Source organism: Salvia miltiorrhiza, chromosome 7 (assembly GCF_028751815.1).
Source record: "Salvia miltiorrhiza cultivar Shanhuang (shh) chromosome 7, IMPLAD_Smil_shh, whole genome shotgun sequence".
Classification (NCBI taxonomy): Eukaryota; Viridiplantae; Streptophyta; class Magnoliopsida; order Lamiales; family Lamiaceae; genus Salvia; species Salvia miltiorrhiza.
Genome location: NC_080393.1, coordinates 12,466,817 through 12,493,027, shown reverse-complemented (window position 1 = coordinate 12,493,027; position 26,211 = coordinate 12,466,817). Strand labels below are relative to the sequence as shown.

Sequence of the window (26,211 nt, the reverse complement as noted above, 5' to 3'; positions counted from 1 at the left end):
AATCTCGCCCCCTTCAGGATTCGAACCTAGACCAAATTGCCTATTCATAAAAATTATTGACTTATTTGTAAAAGTTATTGACTTATTCGCGCGTGTTCACAAGCATTCTCAACGAAATATATATATATATATATATATATATATAGGGATGAGATCAAGTGAGAATTACATCTTTTTGTGAGAATGAGGAACCAATCACAGCCCTTTATTTGGACATGAACAACGATTGTTCAACATTAAGTCATGAACATCGTTGTTCATGCGTCACATGAACAACGGTGTTCATGACTTACTGTCATGAACATCGTTGTTCATGTGCTTATGTTCATGTATTTTATGTATTTGTTCATGGTTCTCCATGAACATCGTTGTTCATATGTTTTTGTTCATGTATTTTATGTATTTGTTCATTGATTCGCACATGAACATCGTTGTTCATCAGTTCACACATGATCCTCTCCCTATATATATGTGTGTGTATATATTAGTGGAACCCAAGTTGATGTTTGCTTTTGGGGATAGGGTTTATAGAAGTTGGTGGGTTCAAACTTTTGATGTGCCGCTGATGTGGTAGTGTTGAAGTTGTTTCCCTAGGTAAATTGTTACAACCATCACAACAAACAAAAAACATGAGAAGCAACTTGTAGTAATATCATAAGCCCTCCTACTTAAAGCAAAATTTTAAAATTAATTTTGTTTAGCATGTTAACCATAGTTGTCCGCAAAAGAATTATAATGCACGTAAACTATAGATACGTACCATGTCATTTATCTCAGCTTCAGCAAAGGACTTCCCATCAATGAGCATGCCCCAGACCACCTTATTTATTTGCAAAGAAATACGCATAGCATAAGAAGGACTTTTATTTTTCTCTTTTTCCATTAATCGTAGTTGTGCAGCTTTCTGCAAAGCAGTCCTTAGGGAAGCTGACGCAACTTTTCTTAACTTTTGCGCGTTAACTAGCTCCTTTTTCAATCTTTGCACCTGAGAATATATTAAATCATAAAGTCCAACATAGAAACAGGCAGGGAAAGTCATACTGTAAATATACAGGAAGCCCCTCGTATGTTTAAACTTTTCTGAATACATTGACAGTCTTCGATATCTTAGAAATTTCTACATGAATCTGATTAGTAGATATAAAAACATAGAATAGAACGCCGAATCAAAAATGGGATTAATAGGTTCAATTGAGAATTTTTTATGAGTAAATGGATTTTCTGTGTATTATTATTAATGGTATAAATGCTTTATACAAAATAATGTTATCTTTAAGCAAGCCAATTCCAACGTGTAATAAACACACCTTACTGGGCTTAAATATTAAAGACATTTCAATTAGTTCAGAACTCACCAATATGGATTTTGCACAAGTTATCATCCAGAGTTCCATTTCAATTTCTGCATGAGGATCTCCAGTTATATCAGTCTGCAGAGACAAGTTTCTTATATCATCCAGGATTAACCTCTTCATCCGCTCTTTATGTTCGAGGTCAACTTTTGCCAGTTCCACCTCTTCAACACCATCAGGAACCACTTCATCTGCCTCCTCTTCAACATCGTCTTCATCATCAGTTGGATATGATAGACTACTTTTCCTTGGCCTGGATCAAAAACTTAACACTTGAAATCCACAAAAATGATAAATAAATCCGAAAAGTAGCTACTCTACGCACCAATTGTATCTTAATATTTTTCCATCTCCAAAACAAACAAAATTCACTCTGCCAAGTCTCATGCACTATGCTTGAAAAAACGGTTTTCAGCATGAAATTAGCCAAAAAATAATCAATTTCTATGTGGAAATAATCTATCATCACAATTATTAGTAGTTTCTACTGGGAAAATTATTTATTTTCCGAATCCCTATTTCCTCATAATCATGTAGTAATTATAGACCTCATTAGAAAAAAAAAAGTCCATGTAAAAACAGGCAATGCATCAGTGCATGTGTCACATTTGCAACAATACACAATTCAGCTAGTCTAGACGTTGATCCTGAAGTGATTAAAACAAGGATATCATTTTGTAGATATCTGGACAAGACGAGTTATTATCAACAAGAGGTGAAAGAATTTGAATTATGGAGATCTGACCAGCACCACAACAATGGAAAAGTAACTTGTGGAGCAATAAATCAAATGTTCCAAAGGAAAAGCACACAGGAAGTCTTAACTTCTAAAAGAAAGGGTCAAGATTGTTCTTACTTAGGAAGTCGAGCAAAGAGAAGATTTGTCAATACATCAAGCATGACTTGGAATTGTCTGGACGTCATTGCAGCTGTTATATTGTGAGAATTGAAAGCAAGCTCTTTCAAAGGTTTGACCTGTAAATTTTAAACATGAATTGGCATCACAAAGTTAGAGATATGTTTTCCTGCACCAGTAGAATGCATGTTAATCCTTTGCTAGTTATCACCTCAAACTTAGAGGAATACCTTCAAGTCAGGAGTTCCACCTTTGTGCCTAGAGTAACGGAAGTACATATCACAGGGCATAAATACCCGTTCCAGTAAAGCTCCAGTACGCTTCACTTTTGGTGAGCTGCGACGAATTTTAGGGAGCCACTGTAGTCCAGCCCCTGGGTCCACATCAGTGGGGGCTACATGAGCTTGCACATGCTCTAACATCACTGAGAACTCCATACGGTTCCATGTCAATTCAGGCTGTGATTCAGGAACTTGGATCTTTCCTTCACTAAGAGCTTGTTCAATCATCTCATGGCCAACCTGGAGAACTGAGTGGAAGGATCGAGCTAAAACACGACCACTCACAGCAGCGAGCAAGAATCTACCCTGTCAAAATAGATTCTATTTTAAGCTTAACAAATGTTACATCACTATTTCCTCTTTTTGATTGATAGCTTGATAAAATATGTATTGCTTCAGTAATGCAGCAATGAACTGCAGCTCAAAGACTTGAACTCAAAAAATTAATCCTATTAGAAAATATGAAGAGAAGTAAAATATATTATTCACATTTTTTTGTCAAGTCTTAAGGTGCTTCAGACTGCCGTACTTTTATGTGTATTTCACCCTTACCAATGGCCAAACCCGAAGTTCGGGCTAGTGGGTTTTGAATATAGAGCAACCACTGGTCCACTACTTGAGAAAACTTTTTGGAGCAAAAAGGATTAGAAATACTTGACTATCACCAGAGCTCTTACTTGACATCTTTGAGAACATCACATGTTTGTATCAGTATTATTCAAATCATTTCACAACTACAAGAAAAACTGAACCTTTGTTGGTTGTTATGACAAATGACAAAACATAACGTTGGAGAAATTTCTGTGTATTGTCCTATTGATCAAAGCACCTATATATGCACAAGAGTCCTAACTAAACTAGGAAAGTTCTATCTTGCTCTACAAGACATACCATATATACAAATCTATTTCTAACATTGGTATTAGTATTATCTCAATCTTTTGACAAAAGGAACCTCAGAAATTGCAATGGAACAATGACCTGAAGAAGGATCTACAAGGAAAGAAGACTGAAAGTTCTAAATTCCATCTTAGTGAGTCATCTGAACCCCCCCCCCCCCCCCAATCAACCACACTTCCCCAAGAATATGATGAGACCAGAGTTATATTATGTTTCCTTAATTGATTAAGTTGTTTAGAGTTAAGTTATATAAGGATATCTTCAGGAGATGGATTGTTTCCGGAGACCTAGGTCCTTTGTTATTTAAGTAGTAGAGTTTAATCATTTAGGGTCATCAGAAAATTTATCTTAGTTGATTCGGCAGATTTTCTTCTTGGGTTTTCTCCTGATGGGCGCTTGGGGCAGGGTTGCCTGCTAGTTGTTTTTTCCTTCTATTTTAATATTGTTTTGAAATCTCTTTCATCTGAAAATACTCTTTACTCTATCAAACTTTAGTCTACCATCTTCAGATAGGAAGGCCTATTTCCAACTGGCTAACTTTATGAAAGCCAAAACTATATCAGAATTTCCAAACACCCAATTCCAAATTTTCAAGAGCAATGTTCTTTGCTTGGTTCCGGAAAAAAACAAATGCTATGTGCTTAAGCAATTAGAGGGATGCACTTGTTGGCGGTTAGGGAGATGTAAGAAGATGAATTTTGGATTTATCTAGGAAATTCTCCAGCAATTATATTCTAAAGACTTCTACCCACCCTACAGATTTCTCAATCCTATCTTGTACGTTTCTATCTCTAGAAAGGTTTTATCAATTTCATGGTACTTGTTTGGTAAATTTCTCATCAGCAATGTGTTAGAGAGACATGTTCCATTTATTTTCCTCCCAAAAAATTGGTACCAAAGCAATCAGACGAAATACCTGAATCCTGTTTTTGTGCAATACTTTTTTTCAGTTTGTGGCAGCGAGTGTTTCAAGATTTAAGTCATCAGTAGATATTGCTAAGCTCAATGACTGATCTGTGTTTGTCTAATCCCGAGAGCTTCATTTTGCAAAGATGGTATACTAATGGGGGTATTGTTCCAGCATTATGTTGGTCTGTATGGCTCAAAGAACAAAAGAATCGTCAAGGTCCATCCGGAAATCTTATAGAGAATGTATAGATTCGTGGGTCTTGTTGAAAGCCCCATCATACCCTTACAAGGTCATATAAAGGGAGAGGGATTATCCAACTTATAAACAGAACCAAGATCTTTTAGCAAGTCAATGTGGGACAAACAATGCTTCAACATGCAACCGCACGTGTGGGCCGGTATGACCATCGGCTGCTACACATAGACCAAATAAACCCTCATCGACTTGGGCCTCCTTTGATATCATATTATAATTGGGCCTATCATTCCCTTAAAAGTCCTTATAAGAAAAGAGGGTTATCCAAGTTTTATATTGAAAGCAGGATATTTACCAAATCCATGTGGGACAATTGGGTCTTCAACAGGTTTCAACTCGAAAAAAATTCAAAATCATATTGTGTCTCATTTAATTAGAGATTGGCGCTGTACATATTAGTATAGGAAGAGCCCTTTGTACACCCTCTTATTTTTTTTTCAAACAAAATTATCCGGTTTCTTATCCTCCACCCCCTTAAAGAAAGATTATTAGTGCAATATATTGTCTTTAAATCCCATAAACCTTAAGGATGAGATCCAAATCCACTCAAAGGACTACTATTGGAAGCTAAAAGACAATTTTCTCTCGACTTATTCTATTTATATTCTATGTGCTTTCCAAGAAAAAGCTTTGGATATCTAACATATATATTGTTTGTCTCAGAACTTACATTAGCTTCTTCAGAGTGAAGATTGAATTGTGGCTCAATGACATTCACCATGAAATGGCGTGTGCCCTCCTCATCAGAGTCATCAAAGCTGTATTTTGCTGTATAAACCAACAAAGATGCATATTAACTAGGAAAAAGGGAATATTGGACATTTTCAAATGTGAACATTTTCATGCATGTGATACAAAGGAGCTGATGTATATAGGTCAGTGATTCACACAGAAGCATAACAAAACTAGAAACAGAATTGATTTACATGAGGATGGACATTATAACTGATTCTACAAACCCAACTGCATAGTGGAAAAAGACAAATCAAATTCTACCAAATAGAATAATGCCTTCAGGCGATATACTTTTACTATCGGTGGTTCCTTTCACAAGTGGATTTCTTTGTTTTTACTGTGAAGATTCAAAATGTTCTAAAGAACCACATTGAGGCAAAAGACAAATGAATTGCAATCAGTAGTTATTTTCAAAAGATTTCTTTATTTTTACTGCTTTTGTGCTAACTCGAAACATTCTTATGAAATTACTTTTATGAGCTTAAGTTGTATTCCACCACTCATTGGCAATCTTTGAGGAATCAATAAGTTGTCAAGCATATGACAGAAGGTATACGTCAGAATATGCTTCAGCCTACAGTATGAGACTATGAGTACATCACAGTGCTAGATCAAATGAATCGAGACCTATCCAATTAGGTCTACTCCACTGGGGTTATGGGTCCATTTGGATTTACTGAAGTAAGATTTTGGATTGATTCAATTATATTGTTTGAATCTTAAAAAAATCCACTTAGACACCACATAATACATAAATAACCTCAAAAGTAAAAAATATGAGAACTAGAGGATCTTCTAAATACTGAAAACCCATATTCAGACACGCACCCAAAGCCATACCTCAGTAAAGTCTTACACTTTCCTGCTCCCTACCATGCCACTACCTCCCTTAGCCCCACCAAGCATGGTTGTATATAAGTCAAGCTACTTGTAAACTATTCCATTCCAATCTTGGCTCAATAAAAGCTCGTTCAAACTCAGCTTAGTGAAGCTTGAATTTAGCTAGTGGCCCGTTAAGAGAGTAAGCTTAAAATATATAAAAATATTAATTTGGCACAAGCTATATTCTTTAAAATACTATAATTAGCAATAAGCATATCAAGTACCAAATAAACTTTATTTGTTATATTCTCATCATTTATACCCAAACTCCACTCACAACAATACCAATACTATCAACTCCTATCCACCACTTTCTTAAAACCCGTGCCATCCACAAAGTGGAAACAGTATCGTAGACGGAGGGAGTATATTTTTTGTGAACAAATAATTTATTTGCAAAAAATAATAAATAATTTAAATCTAAATCTAGAAAGCTCATTTAGGATGAGCCTTGAACTGTTCAGTAATAAAGCTTGACTCGGTAATAGATGAGTTGATCTTCAGCTTTGTAATCTCGCCTTTGCTCGATTTGATTACACATCTACCATGATTTGATCATCTAAACTACCTCCTTTTGGAACATCTAATTCTATCTAAAAATCAAGAACAGTAACTCTGACATAATACAAACTGATTATTAGAACAGTTCACTCCATGATTTTTCCTTAAGAAATATTGTAATTTATAACTTCCTTTCTTTCTATGGTCGGCAAAAGCTACCATGAAATCTGCTATCTGGTGCATAGCCAAAATGGGGATCTTGAATTATATTCTGCTATAATTATATATAGTTGGTTAGCTGATAGTCTGATACTTACAATGACTCACTATTAGTATTACAAACGAATGGCAGTTCTTTTGACTATTGTTCCAGAAAAATACTATGGACAAAAGAATAGAGAGGTTTACAAGTTATAGTAACATTTGGTCTGATTCGGGCCCAAACAAAATACAGTATGGATCACACCAAGTGAATCTGATGAACTTGGATCTCATACCAGCCCAATTTAACCTACCCATATATCAACACCAATACTAAACATAAACATTTATGTAAGGCATGCCCATTTTTATCATGCAAACATAAACAAACACATAAAAACAATATATGCTGATCATTCTTCAAATGAGAAATATGATGTGCATAGAACTGCGCATAATGTGATTTGACATTCAGTTACAAAGTCCTGAAGCCCTTATGTGATTGATTAAAATTTTGGTTCCCTTTTATATATTAACAAGCTATCTATTCATACCAGCATTAACTTGTGGTAAAATCAAGCATCTCCCAGACTCGCATGGTATATGGCACTTTCTCTCCATCATTCCAATTGATGTAAAACGGCCAATAAAATTTAGAAAAATGTATTCAAAATCTGAACACCCAATACCCATTCTCCACCAACGTCAGGTGGCTCTTTAACATTCCTATTTCTATAATTTATTTATATTAGACCACCAAATATATTATTATAAGTCCCAATTTTGAGGTTATTGGCAATTAAAATTTAATCCTACTTTTATGTATTCTTATGTGTATGTGGGATAACATCAAGTCAGAACTAGGCTTATCAATAAATTATAGCTGTGACATATATGTACTTTTATGTTTGTTTGTTCAGTGAAAATATGTATAAGGTTGATGATATTGGATGAATGTCATCCAAAAAAGGTAATTTTTTTTAGTCTATCATTTATATCCTCATATAAATTGAAAAGAGTTAATAGAGTTACTTGGACAGTAACAATAAAATAGCTCAGAATCATCTCAGACACACAAACTCGGGATTGTATTACGAAAAAATCAGTTTACGGATATAGGGGAACTCAAAGGATAGAAATCTACATATATGAAAGTTCAGTAAAGTATCATAAATATTCGGTACTAACAAAATAAGGGTTTGATGGTGTACAATAGTCTTGACTTTTACACTTCAAGTAACATTGACAGAAAGATATATTCTCACACTAATCTCAGGTACATGTTTGCATTTGTTAATAGTCATTGATTTGGCAAAGTACGACCTGTCTCTAATAATGAAAAGCTGCTACTTTATGCAAGAATTTTGACCTAGTTGAGTTACCTTACGGAAGTCATATTCTCTTATGATGATGATGATGAGACATAATAAAGAAATACTAAATCGCAGTCAAGACTTCTTCTAACATGTTTCTAACCAACATACATACTAAACGATGTATATACACTAACCAATGACTTAAAAGTTCTATGGAATACAAGTGACTTCGAGAAAAGAAAATATTAAACTTATTTTGACATTTAAGATTTTCATTATTTATGTGCAGAAACAAGGTGATTCAATACCAATAAGACTTGTGGAACCTAAGCCACCACTTGTACTATAATGAAATAACTTTACAAATACATTGACAAGAATAATGCACATATACATAAGATTCTTCCCAAAATCACCGCAATGCATTTTCTGTTTTTTCCAGTAATATATATATATAGGTTTAGGATGAGAATGACCTTTTTAAGAGAGAAATAAGAACGCATTCACGTACACATAAAAGCATGAACAAGAGATGGCCAAATTGAACAAATACATGTAAGAAACGCACAACCACATTAGTTGATTGTCAATCATGTGCATGTATTACAATTATTTGTTCACCTCATGGATATTATGTGTTTAGTTCTCACCAAATGGATGATTCTCACTAGGTGTCATCCTTAAGTTTAGTAATTATATTTGGATTAACTGCCTGTAAATACACGAAGTATACCCAAATTTTGGTTTTTAGCCAACACTATTATTTTGGTCAATTAATACATAAACTTTGAACCTTTTGGAATTCGGCCCGAATTAAAATTCCGAACACATTTAATCCTACGTAGACGCCGGAATTTTATTGTGGCATTTTTTATATGAGCTAGCTATGACGAAGAATAAAAGGATGTAATGTTTCAGCGTCCACATAGGATAAAATTTTGCAAGAATTTTAATTCGGGCCGAATTCCAAAAAGTTCAAGTTTTATGTATTAATTGAACAAAAAAATAGTGTTTGTTAAAAACCAAAATTTGGATATACTTCATGTATTACAGGCAATTAATCCATTATATATTTACATAGAGTAGATTACACATAAAATAGAACAAAAATATATAAGGAGTGTGATTGCGAGGGGATCCTCGACCCAGAAGTAGTAAAACATTCACATAAAATGCATGTACAAATCAGTTACATATGCACACATGTATGAATGTGTCCAACACATTAAGTTAATAATTCTAAGATAAATGCATTACATGGATATGAGTATGGATAAACAGGATGGGGAATTGGGGAGCAGTCTTAAGCTTACCAATTGCACTGGAGAAAGGATTTTCCACTGCCTCCAAGTTTGAAGGAGATGAGAGAGATGTTGAAGCCTCCATGTTCTGGGAAGACGTATTTGTACCATCAACAACAGAAGGAGATTTTTGGTTATCACTTTTCTGGATGTCAGGTCCGTCACTGGCAATATTCTCCTCAAGCATTTTCCTTTGGGCATATTGGCGAGAAGGAGAAGGTTTTGGGGGCTCAAATGCCTTGGATAGCCCACCTACCCAAGACCAAACAGCATCTCTATTTTCAATAGTCCACAGAAGCTTCAGACCATAAACAAATATCCGCTGACAATTGTCAGCAATAACTACATTATATCCATCATCATCACTGGGGTCAGATCTGGTATGGTCATCACTTTCACTCTCATTTTCGAACTCAGATCTTACATAAGTCATCTCAAGATTTCTTCTACCTGCTTCTTGCCACTCCAGTAACCTTGAAGGATCAGCTTTTGGGTGCTGCCTGCGGATTGTGAAGTAATCAGATGACAACAAAAACCCATCATCTTGATGCCTTTCCGTAGTGTTCCTAGGAGAGCTGGGTTTTTCACTCGGTGCCCTTTCTGTTGATGCAGACTGGGACTTTTTCCTAGTCATCTGAATTACTTTTGCCACGGTCGCACAATCTTCCTTATTTATGTAAGCTTTCGGCATGTGCAGATCAAGACCCTGATAGACAAGGTCAAGGGGATCCCTGATGCATTCAAACGTAAACTTTTGTTTTCCCCTACCAAAATAGAGTTCATATTTCACCTTTGTCATCTTAAATGATAGTCCCTTTGCAGGGTCATCCTCATGTAAAGGAATATGTGTTATACATGTAGGGGTCGCCTCAACTCGAAACATAAATTCTGTGATTACCTTATCCAGTGACAGATTTCCTGATCTGGGAATCCTGGGGACCCCAAAGCGAGGCCACCTGGAAAAGGTCCGTAGTTTATGAGGAGGCAGATAATTTAAGTTCCAGAATCTGATAAGCCAAGCTAAATCATGATGACCAAGATTAACTGTAGGTGAATTACACGATGCATTCTCTGATTTCAATGGATTACAAGAAACTCCATCACCAACAACATCATCACTAGTTGAAGAGGACTGTAACTGGTCTCTATCAGATGGAAGGGAAGGCCTGAGGGAGAAATTCCATCTCATTGAAAGAGCAATGGATCTAAAGGGATCAAAAACCTTATCACGGGGAGTGCCTTCAATGGGAAGAGCAAATAGATAATGATTTAGCGGACTTCCAGATTCACAATCCCATTCCATTGTCACTTCAATTGTTAAAACTGGGACTTCTAGGAAAGGTGCAGAAAATCCAGAAGAATGTTTCCAGGTGCAATTCTTCTGCAAGCTTTCTAAACTGCTAAGAAAAACCTTGAAATCCTTAATTGAAGCATAAATACAACCATCCGATTGCTGAATTTCAAGATAACCTGACATGATATGAAGCTTATCTAAGTTTTCATAGGGATCAGTGGTTGCAAGAACATTCCAAATTGTCTCAGAAAAGTATAAAGTGGTCTTCCCATGGATATAGTTCCTCATTTCATCCCACCAAGGTAAGCTCTTTTCCTTTTTAGGGGGCTGGACCACCGGATTCGGATTCCTAATGCTTAAATTGGCTCTACGAAGAGCCACAGTAAAAGCATAGCTGATGTCAGTAAAAGATGGTTCATATCCAATACCGAAGGAAATTTCTCCCTTCTGGAAGTGTATTGGCAGATCACAAAAGGTTTTCATTGGTGGAGTTGTGCCAGTGGCTGAGCGAAGGATGTCCACCTTCCTCCATCTTCCAATGTAGACTTCATGGTGAATTTGTGGTTGAAAACAAGTTGCCTGCAAAAAATAAAAGCTTAATTTATTGCTTATGACCATAACTTGCTAATAAAGTATTCAATATATTTTACATACAAATAGTTTATCGATGATACCATAACATCTACCTCCACGAAACTTTCAGTATGGAATCCAAAAGTGTGAAGGTTCACTCTTCAAGTAAAAGGCACACTTCTAAGAGACTATAAGTAGTTTAACCATTTCTTTAAGGATGTTATATTAGGGATTCCCACTAATGATGAAGATGGATGGCATGAACACTCTTAAAGCTAAAGACAGCATTGAAAACATGGAAGCCACCTTTTCACTAATGAAATTACAGAATATACAAATTCTAATAGCTTGATCGCGTTGCCCGCCCGAAGGATAATCTCAACACTTTTCCCCTCATGATTTTAGCATGAGTACTTATCCAATATCTCAACAGTTGTTGTAAAGATTTTTAACCAACAACACATGATCCCCTCTGTATTTCTTAGAGGTTCCATTGTGGAATTCAAAAGATAAAGATTGTTGAAGCCATTAATTTTCAGACATGTTCATAGAAAAAGAAAACTCACATCCTTTTCTCTGTCTGTGAATTCTATGGATCCACCAGTTGAACAAGATTCAAGACAGACAACTTCTTATCAATTCTTCTAGCAGTTACAAGGGTTATCCTAGTTAAATCTACAATCCCTTCCCACCGCGTTTCTCTTCTCACTTATGCTCCCTTCTGTATTACACTTAGCTTTATTGGTAGGAAATAGAAACTAGAAAGTACTCTGAGAAAAAAGCTCTTATCTGAATTTGGATCCATATATTCCAATTATTACAGATCTTTTTGTCCAACTGTTACTGATCTGCCCTTTATGGAATATCTGGCCAATACCTTCAAAGGTTCACTTTTTTCTCATGGCTATTGTTGTTAGGAAAGTTGCCGTCATATGATGATGTTCATTCACAGTTCTCTTAATTGGCAGCCAAAAGAGTTGCAACATGTGATAATGTGATGATGCGATGATGTGATGATGCCGATATCTGTTGTGTAAGAGTTGTTCAGATATCAAGATTGCATGTTTCTAAACTGTTCTTTTACTTCTCACTGCAGGGCTGAGTGTTGAAGGAACTAGGCCTTTTCTGGGTCATACCAAACTGATATGGAAGTCTATTTTCTGGATCTGGAATAAGGTTATCACTCAGCAAAAGAGAGAAGATTTATGAGGGGTGATTGTATACACATTCTTCTAGAGTGTTTGGTTGGGATAGAATGGGAGACACTTCGAACATGTTGAGAAATCTTTAGATGACTTATGCACAGTTATAAGAGTGGTTGTATACACATTAGGCACAGTTATAACTAGGATGTCTTAAAAAGTATATACTCCATATTTTGGAAGGAAATGAACTTAATGATTTTACTGCAGAGGGAAAAAGAACGAAATAAAGCCAAAAAATGAGGTAATGTGAAACTGTGGCATAGAGCAGGTAAATAAAAGATTATTTGAACAGGTATGGATATAAAGGCATGGGTGAAATTTACTATGTTATCAACTCTTTTACTTTTAGATGGCAGTGAACACTCAAAAAACAAATGCTGCTGTTAATGGGACTATTCATTAAGCCTAAAATCAACCATGGTGGTCAATTTGATTGAAAATTTACAACTACTGAACTCAAAAGCTTCAATCAAATTATCAGAACATAAGCTTCACATAGCTATATAAGAGAGTAAAAGCACCACATTTAAATGGCAGACCTGTTGAGCTAGAATAAGACGGCCTTCGCATTGACCACCAGTAGCAGCAAGTAGTGGATATGTGTAGTTTCTTATCTGAGCAACGAGGGAACCTGTATGCAAATTGATGCTTGCTCCGTACAGCCTTGAAAACGGAATGTTGTGGGCACGACATACTGGATCAAGTTTCTGCAGAACTTCAATCATTCCGGCATCACCACCTTCAATTTTTGACAAACTCAAATCTAACTCAGTAGCAGAAATGGAGAAAAGAGAAGTTCGGGATGTGCTAGGCCTGAAACCAGCTTGGAATCCACTTTTACATGCCCCAGATCCTTGTGAGGGAACTAGGCCTTGACAGGCCCGGTAATATGACCGGAACGACTGTTTATATATTTCCTCGCGCAATTTCTGAATAGCTGAAGCATCATGAAGATCAATTTCCTCTTCATTATAATGAATCTTTCTTTCAAGAGAATCATTTGGTTCATCAGTACCATGACCTTGGCCCCTAGAAATAAGTTCATCAAGAAAATCTAACCTAACAGCTAATTCACGAGCTTCATTCTTCAAAAGCTGGTAATGCTCATCAAGCCAACCCTGTAGTGGTTCTTCCTCAATATCAACTGTTAGTTTACGAATGCAAAACTTTATGAACCCAGTTCTTGTTGAACTGGGCTTTTTGGGTTTTGATGGCTCTTTCTTCTGAGGAAGTATACAACTAGCTTTAGCAGAAGTCACAAGCTTCAAAACTCGAAGCATTTCTTCCAGAGAGTCGTCAATTGCACGCAATTCCAATCTAAACGGCATGCATATATGCACATCAAGGGCTTGAACTACCCAATCCCAGGTAGTTACAGTCTCAAATTTTGTATCTGATAAACTTCCAGATGCATTGGGAACTCGTGATATCTGCATTCTACTGCTTCTAAACACCCTAGCTTCATTTAGCTCAAGCATAAGTCCCTCAAGAAGCACTCCAATTCTAGCATTCTCAGAAAAGATGGACTGAACCTGGACAAAGGCTTCAACGCCATCTCCAACCTCAGCAGACATATTAAGCATTTCTACATCAATAGCAAAAATAGATTCACTTTTCTTCACAGGTTTTTCTAACTTCAACGATCCTGGAGACATGTTCGGCACCTTATCTTTTCTCATGTAAATACTCTCCCCAGCATCATGTCCCTGTGGTTTGTGATTCTGTACCAGAGACTTAAAGTGCAACCCCAGCTCAACCAATGCAATATGCACATCCGGCTCCCACCTTAAAGAGATATCTGTGGCACTGAAAAGAGAGCAGACTTGAATTTCTTTAAGTCCACCAGACCGCCTGACAAGCTTTGCATTTTGCATGTCAAGCAACATAACTTTTGTTCCAGGATTACTATCTTCAGGATATTCCTGATAGATAGATCTAGCTCTTTCAAGCTCCATTTGTATAGATTTTTTTTCCTTGTTCATGGAAACATTGAAGTGGTAAATATCAAGCGATACAGAATATTTCAACTTTTTACATTCGTTTAAAATTGTAGACATTATATGTGCAGTCCGTGGGCTCCCATCTGCTGAGGTACTGATTAATACTCTACCACCCTGGGATCCATAATTAACACGTTTCGGATCAGGAATAACCATGTCCTCCAAGCTCGCATCTGCACTGATATTAAGAGAGCACCTTTCAAGACTTAGTCTCAAGAGTTGAATCCCTTTTCCAGATGGCTTAGATGATCTCATTTCTTTGCTTTGTGTTGGTTTCTTACTGGATTTAGATAATTTTTTCACCAAGTCCTTGATGGAAAGAGCAGTAGAAATCAGTGACTCAAGACGCCTGAAGGTCAAGTAAACACCCATGCCACTAACATCAGCACCAAGAGCCATCTTACAACTTAAGCCATCTGATGAATCCATATCTTTCTTGCCCAAGTCCACACTGACCTTAGCAATGTGCATCAGTGAACCTGTATTTGTTTCCACACCGAACAAGCTTTCTTTCAAGCATTCTTGATATTCATCAGACATGTGTAAGTTTAGTTCCCCTAGTTCCATATGCAATGTTGCACCCGTGCTAGATATGTTATTAGCAAATATGTGTGAAGATTGTGAGCAGCCCTGGCAATTTCAACAAGAGATTAGGATAGAGTTGCAGTTAAACTAATAATGGGAAGTCATGAGACGGCCATGGCACATTGGAATATTCAAACAAGAAACCTAAATTTAAGTATCATCATCATCACAACCTCGCACCAAAAAAAAAAACACGAAAATCTACATCTTCCTATCTGTTGTGGTTCACAACAACAATCACAGATAATATTTATAACTTGTTAATATGCAAAAGACCACTATCTTACATGACAATTATGGGAAAGAAGAACGAATTCCAGAACCTATCACTAAAACTAACTGTCATATGTTACCAAAGATTCTGAAACTACCAAATCAATACAGATGAACCTGATGTTCTGAGAGTGGAGGGTATAATCATGTGAGTTTGATCACAGATAACTGTGAATTGAGTTTTCTCAAGCAAGAACTGAGGTATGCAAGTCTAGGATTAGAAGAATTGTTAATATAGAATCTATCATCATTCGCCAGAAACATGATATACAATGAGAAGTGTTGCAAAGACAGTGTTTATGTAGCTAGTTAAAAGAAGATGTCCAGTAGATATGAACAAAACAATATAAAGAAACAGAAGTGCAAGAAGGAACCTCAATACAAGAACGCCAAATTGGGGGAGAGAGAAAGAGAGTATAGCTTGCCATATAAACCGCAGGATGTCTTGGACAATGGTTCCTACAACAGTCAAAAGGTGGCATGCAATAGTGCCTAAACATCTGAGGTATTTGATGTACAAATCTGTTAAGTTGCCCTTTGCTGTAACTATTGTAAGGTATGGTGATAACATAACTAAGGATTAGCATAGCCAAGATTGCTTACCTTTTAATATAGTGAAGATAAAAAATTGTCTTGATGTTTGGAAAAGATTCTGGAATATCTAAAGCAAAAGATATAACTGCTTTCATTTTAAGAAAATGGCTACATGTATTTATTACAAAAATTTCTTCTTTCTTTGTCCTTTCGCTTCACTTCTATTGCTGTTCAATCAACAAGTGTGTATAAATATTTTCTACACGCTTGCGCGCCACACACACTCACTCACTCACACACACACACACACACACAGAATTTATAGACACATTTGCACAGAGATATATGTGTATATAGGAGAGGAGAGGGATAAAGATACAGTTGGAATAGAAAATTAAAGTGAAGCAGAAAGGAGGAGGTGGTGGCTGGAAGGGGGGCAAGTATAGGAGATAGAGGCAGTGGCAACAAGTGAAAAGGGTTGAGCATGTCCACAGATAACGATAAGGATGTAAAGAGAAGTAAGTTCGGGTCTTGTTTCTATCTAAAGGACAGTTAGGTCAATTGGATGCTACACTATCACGGTAGAGGTTGAATGACTCTGAGATTGCAAGTTAAGGCTAGTTTATTTGCTGAATGATCAATTAGAGATAAAGGCAACATGATTATGCAAGTAATGCAATATTATTTATCATATGCAAGTAGCTGGCTCTTCTGTCAAACTCACAAAATTTATCAACTAAACAAAACTAGAAAGACAGACTAACTTACTTGTAACAGTGGAAAATCATAGAACATATACAAGATGCCCACGTTTTGCCTCAGAACACTCATTTTGCATCAGTCAGAGCAAGTATACATGATATATAAAAATGAAAAAAAAAAGATTGAAAATTATAGAAAATAAAAATGGACCAAAAGAGCTGCTAATGGATAAAAGATAAAACCTATCATACGAATATAGAGTTGAGTAATTATCATCGGGTAGGTGCTTACATGGTACAGTGGACACCCGCTCAAACTATAAAGCACAACAGTCATCTCTGGAGCTGAAAGAGTGCATGTCCACATAATTCTTTTCTGTTCAGATGAATGTGATTTTTCTTTGGCGGGACTTTTTTCTAGTACTTCCTTTTTTTGCTTCTGCGGAAGACGGATGGACATCCATGGCTCTAACCTGTTCAAAATTAAGTTGCACTGTGTGCCTCCAAGCTTAACATCAACTTCAGATCTGACAGGGCAGTTAGGCTGCAGCAGACAGCACAAATCAACAACATGACGAGAAGCAAAAGAAAAATATCTGTTGAAAAGACATTAAGAAATGATGAAAGATTAATACCATTATGCAGATATTATCACCAAGATGTCAACAAACCACCAATGTCTAATGCATGAGAGATCATGCTAACAGTTAACTCTAGTATTCGCTATTTATGCAAGATAATTTAGCAAGACAAAAGTGTAGAATCATACTAAAGCTTTGATTGGGAACAAAGAAACCTTCCCCTGGAACTAATGCATATATCAACTTTTCTTCAAGCCTACATTTGTCCATATGCTTCATGTCACTTTGTTCAGTGTAGCTCTTTTAGAAAAATCTTTGGGAAGGGATATTTCTTTACTTACGGTAGAGAGTTCTAGTCTGAGTTGACTTATGCTTCAGACATTTCAGGAGTTATAAGTTGATTTTAGTACGATTCCTCAGATATTTATAAAGTAAGATATCTAGAGCTAGACGAAAATAGGGCATGTCTTATTCAAGACTTGAGTAGAGCTGAATATATTTTAATACAGCATCTTATAAATGTTTCATGCATTCCATCTTCAAAGCTTTAAGAAACTTATAAGTAAAGTATTGTTTAAATTGAGGATTTAAATTTCTGCTCAATCATAAAATAGAAGTTACCCAGAAACTTATAGCATATTTAGAGAGACAATTTAATACTATATATTGTGTAAAGTAGAAGACAAAAATAAATTTTATATCAAGCTACTTTCCCAGTAAGTGCAAAGTAAATTGAGTATTGTAAAGCACATATCTAGAATGCATTCTGTTTGACAAAATAGAATGCTATAGCCTGTAGTTTCAGAATGAGCGTACCTGTAAAGGTATGTAGATGGAAGAAACAACATCAAGTTTCAGTATTTCCACAATAGAGATGCCAGTTTCTCGAAGCAGCTACAATATAGTAGAACACATCAGTATAAACAGGAAATAGATTATACTTCCAGGTCGAAATTCAGGGTGGAACTTGTACGCACTTACATATATCTCACTAAATTCCATCTGAACATCAAGTCTCACACTTTCCCCCAGATCTTCAACAGCTTGAGATTTCATGCACTTCAATTGGATCCCCCTAATGTTGTTCTCAACCAAAAGCCCATAACCCCGATGTCCAATCTTTACATCAAGTTTAGGCAGTGTGAAGGTTGTCTATTGAAAAGTAAATCAGACATGCATTAATTACTTGGTCAACATTATCTAAAGAAGGCCTACCAATAGAAGAACATAACACGGACCTCAAGAGAAGCAATAAGAAATTTGAAGAAAAACATTTGTTTTTTAACTAAGAGGCCCTTGATAAAGTTACGGGCTTATCAGCAGTGTCCCAATGATGGTCCAATGTAACAATAAACTAAAAATTATTTCCCCTCTTCAGCAATGTAAGCTTGATATAATTCAGAGGAAGTTGAAATTTTATGTGGCATCTGCAAAATTAACACCATTCATTAATCAATATCTTATTCTTGAATTCTTCCCTTTGAGTTACACACAATCAAGTCTCTACAGGGTTTTGTAATTTTTGTTTTCTTAAGTTGAAACCCATCAACTTCATTTGGAACTCATATTATCAGATACTTACATAGTCCTAGTATTCCAAAGACATAACGTTGGCAGGTCTCATCCTATCGCTGACAAACATCAAGATCCTCCAAACACAAAAAGTTATTCTAGCAAAAAGCCCTGATGGTTATGCATAATCTTAAAGAGAATATTAGGCAAGGGACAATGACAAGGAAAGCAGTGTCAAGGCAGTTGAAATCAAGTCAACCTTTTCAGGTATTGTGGAGCTGTACTTGCATAGAGGAGAATTTTTTTCGCCCCGCTGTTTATCGTCAGACCCAGATTCATTGTTCACTTTTGCAACTTCTTGGGGAAGGTCAGGCAATGTGTCAGCCAAATTCTTTTCCTTGAGCAGTAAATCCTCATTTAAATTTACTCGGACTTCCCCACTAGTAATATCCAAATTCCTAATAAGTATCCCTGCTTCCCTGCACCAAGAGATATAAGTTAGTTTGAATTCTTATTATTAGTTTGAATTCTTATTTATATTTAGTTACAAATTCCAATCAAAAGCAATTACCATGCAGGCTACCTTTCGGTATTGAGCAGGTCATTCTATTTTGCAAAAAACCACAAAAACATAACTAACTTAAATGACACGCCCTAAACTGATACAGCATTGTGGTATATTAAGACAGAAACAGTAGAGGTGATCCGCCACAAAATGAATTTATATTTTCGTTCTGTTTTTCGGTTCGTAGACTTGCCAATCATAGATTGATAGTTCCGTTCTTCAGTTCGTAGACTTACCGATCATAGATTGATAGTTCCGTTCTTCAGTCCGCAGACTTACCAATCATAGATTGATAGAGTTAAGGTAATTGACAAACTATTACTAAATTACCACTCAAATTTAGTTTTTAAAATTAATTTTCAGATTTAGTTTCTAACTTTATTTTTGTTTTGTAGTAAACTCTATATTTAAATTACTGAAGGTTATTGTGGTAAGAGTGGCTAAAATTCATATCTTTTTAGAGTTGTGGCTATTATTTATTTTTCTTTAACCAAAGTGGCTATCATATTTTTTGCTTCATAAAATATCATATCATGAATGTTAACAAAGATTTCTGAACTTAGCTTTATCCCATACCTCCTCCAAAGATTTCTCTTCATCATCAAAGATTCTCCTATTCCTTTCTAACCACTATACCAACTACACTTGGCCTCTTATATAGATCAAACTGCCATGATTAGACAAAAATAAATCATTGGCCCATCGCGGCAGAATCCAAAACCAATTTACAAAAAGCATTGTAGAAAGACATGGTTGAGGTCTTTGGATTAATTCCTAAATAAGAAACACCAATTTGGGGGGAGAAGATTGTAATAGGAAACATCTTTGTGAAGCATCACAAGTGAGTTCTTTCCCAAAACCAATAGCCAAGAAAAGACCTAAACTTTTCGAGGCACTGATACCTACCAAATTGCTTTAAAGAAAGGGAAATGGGAAAAAGAATCATAGATAGAATCATTTCAAATTTGAAAGAAGTTACCAAATGGATCTAAAACCCACCTCTAGCATCATCCAAATCCTCTATAAGATGAACTCCTTCCAAAAGGTTAAGCAAAAAGCACAAGCTCGCAATTCAAAATCTTAAGGTTACGAAACAGATGTAAATCTCAAGAAACAAAAGAGCAAGGAAGGGAGTCAGGAATCATGGAGACAAAGGAAACAATGGATTTATGATGGAATGAAGAAATACAAGGGAATAACGAAGATAACAAATTACCCACCCTCAAATCCTCCTAGAATCTCACTTTATTACCATTTTTGACAAGAACCTATACTTCCCACATATTTCATTTCACGATACCAAAGTTAAGGTTTTTTCAACTGCCTCATAACATTTATCTTAATCCAGATATTCCTCCTTTTTAACTACATCAAGATCTAACTGTCAACTCTTTCTACAAATAATATATCCTGGCATTGTTTGATACTGGTTGCACTGTCCTATGATGTGTTTCTCTTGTTTCTGAAAGTGATTAGCTGATAAGTTCTCATCTTCCTTTGCAGTCGCATCTATCCAGCTATCAGCACTTTCCTGTCCCATATCACTAAGAATGTGATGACTATCTTCACACTCAGATTGTATGAAGTCATATCCTCATAAGAATCCTGATCAACCAAAGTCTCACTAATATGATAGTTGTGTTCATCAAAAATCCTCAGGATGTCTTAACAGAAAATACAATCCCTAAAGATGTAAAAAAGATTCATAATTATGGTGCATCAACTGTCCTTAATATAAATGGATAGCATAGCACCACTTCTAAGTAGTTTGTTGGAAGTGTAAGGATAAATAAACAAAGTGGAGAGAGTAAAATATTATATTCATGCACTAATATCTCTGACCAATACACCTAAGGGAAGGTGAACTTCAGAAGGAATTCAAGACAAACACGAATAATGGTCCTGTCCTTTCAGTTTATTCCTTAAAGGCCCTGCAAACTAAAGAGACTAACCTGTTCTCTAATATTAAAGAGAAGTATCCGCTGTGTTTGTCTTCAAAGAGTGATGAGTGAAATAGATATTAATTGATCATTTCTGTACAGCTACCTCAAGCTAGGTGCAGTTTGTTTCTAGTGTAGAGTTCAAGAGGGGAAGGACAGGAGTAAAAGAAAATGCATATGCATGACAAGCAATGCCGAACACGAAAAACAATACATGCATGCTCTTCACCATACAGAAATTTATTCTAACTACAAAAGTAAACCACTATTTGTTTGAAAAGAGAACCGAAGCTAACATTATACAATACAAGAAAACACTAGTATGTAGAAGACGTGGCCATATTCCATCAATCATTCCGAAACAGTCAAGAAGCAAGAGGTACCTGTTATGGCCCAACTCACACAGGAGAGAGAATTCTTCACAACTGAAAGGAGCACAAACCCCATCCATCAACTGGTTAGCAGAAAAAGATCCACCAGAGACAACTGGCTGGTCAGATGCCACACGTGATTCACCTAGGTGAACAGTAATGGGAAAAAGCTGCAGCTTTACAAACAACCCTGCCTCAGATCCAGCATCTTTAGATATGTCTACTCGCAGTTCTTTAATATCCAAAGTAGCCTTTGGTGTCTGCAATATCAAGCATAGAGTTTAAGGTAGTTGGGTACGGTGAGTATCAAGTAATACTAGAAATTGTCTCTGTACCATATAAACATGTAATACAAACGTCTGCATATCCTAGAAAACAGCACATGACGTCAAGCATATAGCATTGTTTTTATTCCAGAACAATCAATCATCCATGTATCTTAGCTGCACCAATCAAACATCAAAATTTTATGCACTTCACTTACATAAGAACCAATTTTATTAAAGTTTCAAGCCAACATTGTGTGAAAGGAAACAAGATGTTTCTGTTTTCCTTCTTTTTTGGTTTGAAAGAAGAACAAACTTCTACTTTTTTTTAGAGAAGAATAAACTTTTATTATAATAGAAGAAGCATTAAAAGGGACAAGGTATCCTTTAAAACTGAAGACAATTCAAACCAAAGATACATCTCTAGTCTTTAACTAAATTTAATACTAGAATGCATTAAAATATTTATGATTAGAGATCCATCATCTACCCTAAGCTTTTTCTTTCAATAAGAGAAAAACAAACTTTATAACTGAAGATAAAACGGCAGCACAAACATCATCCAATCTAGAAAATACAACTTCAATTTCCAGATAACTCATATATACGATATCATTAAGGTTAAACTCATTATGATTTGACACCCACCAACCTAAGGAACAAGCACAAACAATAAAATAAGATTGACCGGAAGACTAATAATCTTACTGCTAATGAAAATTCTAAAATGACCCTAAAGTCCTAAACATAATCTATCCCAAGACTCTTGTAACTTTGTAAGCATACCTCGCACTCCTCAAAGATTTTTCAATTCCTTTCAAGCTAGATGGGTCAACACAAAGTCGGAATCAGTCCAAAAAGGAAACAAGTTTATATTGCCAACTCTGCCATGTTTCAATTGTTTTGCCAAAGTACAGTTTCCTTTTCTATGTGAATCATTATCTTAAGTGCAAGCTATTTATGGGGCTTGAGTTCTTCAGGATCATTACTTTTATTTATTTCTAGGTAACTGTTAGATATCAATACTAACGACTTATTGGTTCCCTGGCTGTATTAGTAGTGCATCTGGTATTAATAAATGTGATGAGTTCCTATCCTACTAAAGGTTGTCCTAGCAGAATCTCTGTTTGTGGATTTTTACTATCCAATTGACCACACATCCCCATTATCTTTGATCTGAATATAAGAGTATCTTCAATTCAAATTAAGAAATTTTTATGTGGATAACTTCTTCACCAAGTGTAAATACAAGGATGTAAGGAATTAGGTTTGAGGCATGGCCAAAAGAACAATTTCATCTTTTCACTACTATTGATGCTAATTTCTAAGAATCTTTTCGTGCTCAGATAAAAATCACTATTCGCATGTTTCTGGAGATGAATAAATGCTGAAGAAATATTGCAAAACTAAATGGAAGCATTAATTTCAACCGGACACCACTTACCTTCAACACCAAATCAGAAATAGAAACTGACAAAAATCTTGCCATGTTAACCAAAACCATCCACTTTCCGCGACCTGAACTGCGAGATTTCCTTGATCTGGCTTTCTGAGGGATTTTCTTTGAAGACCTGATGACAATTTCTAAATCACATATTAACACCTGCAGTTTTGGATCTCTTGACATGAAGCCTACCCCAAGCTTAACCAAGGATTGCCGTAAGCTTAGTCTGATCTCGCCAACAGAGATAGATTCAACAGCACCCTGTTGTCACCAGATCCACCAAATATGTAAAATACAATGTCAGCATGAACTAATCATGCTAATTGCTAAGTGTAACAATAATATTTTCCTAAAACCAGAGATTTCTTTTCTGAGATTAATCAGGCTAAGATTAACCATCCAGTCTTGCTTTAAATGTCTAAAGGAATATAAGCACTTTGATCCCCTTCATAAAGCTTTAAAAAAAATACCTTATTGAATTTCAGAACAACATCTCTCAAGCATTTCCATCCACCAATCCGAAATCCAACTGAACCTCCCATAACTCGACTTAATATCCATGCCAGCAACCTGGAAGCAAACCTGGATCAAGGATCATCATTATCAGTTAACCAAATCTCTTGAGTCATGACCAATTCAAAAGAACAAGATTTAGGGGTACTGAAAAATGAATAAATAAAAGAAATTCCAAAAGGGATTTGTTGCCCATATGCTCAGCAGAAAGAACAAAAGGACAAAAAGGGAAAAAATAGACAAAAATCTTGTTCATGAAGCATCAAAACAAGCAGCAAATGTCTATGAGCACAATGGACAACCATGCAAATAATCCCACAATGTTTAATTTCACAATGCAACTTATTTAAATTATTGTTTCTTTTATAAGAAACAAAAGTTTTATTACGCAATCTATGCGTTAAAGTCATTACAACAGCTTTTAAAAAATATAATAATATCAAGAACTAGGAGAATTATTACAGTAAGCCTCGCATAATTGCCAAGCAAAATGGAGCAAATTCTTATAGCTCAACAATGAGAATTTTTCTCAGTATCCTTTTTTTCTACATGATTATAGCTATAGAAGTCTTCAGATGCTAGTAAAAAAATTTATTTTCAAGAACTTTTTAAAAGTAAAATTAGGTTTGAAAAAGCAACTGAAAGATCAAAACATACCAATTAGCGTCATAGACTTGAACTATTGCAATGGAAAACGTTCCAAAGTCTCCGTTACTACGTTTGCAGAAGCACAAGGTTCATAAATTTTAAGTAGCTTTTATAGATGCGAGCTTCTCACAGGATACATGAAATGCAGAAGACAACTTTGTGCTGAGTTTAATAAATAGTTTGTAAAGGTGGGTTGCTGATGGGTTTTCTCTTTATTGCCATAGAGTTGGCAGATATTCTGGACCGTATCGAAGTAGCCAGATTAAGTTATAAAAAATTTGGACGACCATACACAATCAGAAGACAGTGGTAAAAACGTGATGAGCTTTTCATTGAATCAAGTTTCTGTAGTGAAGTTGAGTTTATTAAGTTGGCACCTCTCATGAATGAAATTAATCAAGTTGAGTGGCAAAAGAAAAGACGTTGAGACAACCATCCATAATTAACTGACAGTGGTCAGAGCTTGCAAAAGCTTATTCTAAGTATCAATATCTCTGGGATGAACAAATTCGATACATAAACCACCTTAGCTAAAGACTGTTTCCATCCAAATGTTTCCACATTCTGAAATTAGGACCAATAGGTTCTGAAACATCGACTCCATAAATTAAAACAGAATTGCCATAGATCGTATGCCATGCCCACCATAAAATTCATTTACATTTTTCTGAAGGTTCTTCCCCAGTCACCTACAACTACCTAGAAATAACATAGAAAAAGAATAGGCCAAAAGGTAACATAAAATGATGTGGTACATTCTTCAATGAGCAATTTTACGTTTCTGCATATTTGGTGGCACTTCTGAAATACAAGTCCTTAACGTCATTTGTTATAAATATAATGGACTGAAATGTACTTATGAATATTCTTATGTGTTAGGAGAAAATACACTTTTATGCATCCATCCATCAAAGTGCAAGAAGAAATCCAAAATACACAAACTTTCACTTCCTCGAGGTGAACTTTTAGAGCAGTCACCTACTCTAAAAAGTACATTTGTTTACTTTTATGTCTACAAGTCCATTTCAAATGGATTAATAAACAAAGCTCTCTTTATTGAGTTTCATAATAAGGCAGGGTGGCAATTATTTTGAGCTTATGTTTTTTCTCTAAGTCATAAATTTTATCAAGCCCCTGTCCATTGTTTTTTGGCAAACCTTGAATAGCCACTGGTCTTATTTAAAGATGACCTGAGGATCTTTCATGTTCTAACTCCTACATCACCAAACAAAGTTACAAAGGATAATTTTGGGGTGATCAGGAATGCCTTACTTAGTTTACTGAAACCACAGTTCGGTAGTAGGGCATTTCCCTTTGTTAAAACCTTACTGCTGCTTAAAACATAACGTGTTACATGTCCTGTTACTGTCTCATAGGGTCTCGAATCCTTGGAAACAAGAAGGGGATAGTTGATACATGTCATGCAAGAGGTACCATAACATGTAACATTTGATGGACAAAATAAACAACAGACAGAAGTATTGGAAATTTACTAGGTGAACAATGAACAACATTGGCCCACTTCCCTTTTTCAGCAAGTAATTATTCAGTTAGCCAATGTCATTGCCAGAAGAAAAACACCACATTCTCCATTTAGTGTAATGCTGCTATATGGTTATTCATGTTTGGGTATTAGATGATTACCAGGATTAGTTGACTACACAAATTTATGAAAATTAGCTCAAGTAAAGTTCTATGCCGATCGTTTTTGCATTC

The 26,211-nt window shown here is 35.7% G+C and overlaps 1 protein-coding gene across 1 annotated transcript in view; it reads right to left on the bottom strand.

The window, feature by feature from the left end:
* Window positions 1-26,211, bottom strand: part of LOC130992535 (protein SABRE-like) — a 36,720-nt gene that overhangs the window by 9,571 nt on the left and 938 nt on the right. The window contains exons 2-15 of the mRNA XM_057917200.1: window positions 23,805-23,916; window positions 23,335-23,595; window positions 21,637-21,884; window positions 19,008-19,227; window positions 18,218-18,388; window positions 18,053-18,130; window positions 16,948-17,199; window positions 13,102-15,192; window positions 9,503-11,363; window positions 5,225-5,322; window positions 2,439-2,795; window positions 2,209-2,327; window positions 1,356-1,605; window positions 761-985 (exon numbers count right to left, since the gene is read on the bottom strand). Coding sequence (XP_057773183.1) covers window positions 761-985; window positions 1,356-1,605; window positions 2,209-2,327; window positions 2,439-2,795; window positions 5,225-5,322; window positions 9,503-11,363; window positions 13,102-15,192; window positions 16,948-17,199; window positions 18,053-18,130; window positions 18,218-18,388; window positions 19,008-19,227; window positions 21,637-21,884; window positions 23,335-23,595; window positions 23,805-23,916 — 6,343 coding nt within the window. The remainder of the gene's footprint in view (window positions 1-760; window positions 986-1,355; window positions 1,606-2,208; window positions 2,328-2,438; window positions 2,796-5,224; window positions 5,323-9,502; window positions 11,364-13,101; window positions 15,193-16,947; window positions 17,200-18,052; window positions 18,131-18,217; window positions 18,389-19,007; window positions 19,228-21,636; window positions 21,885-23,334; window positions 23,596-23,804; window positions 23,917-26,211) is intronic.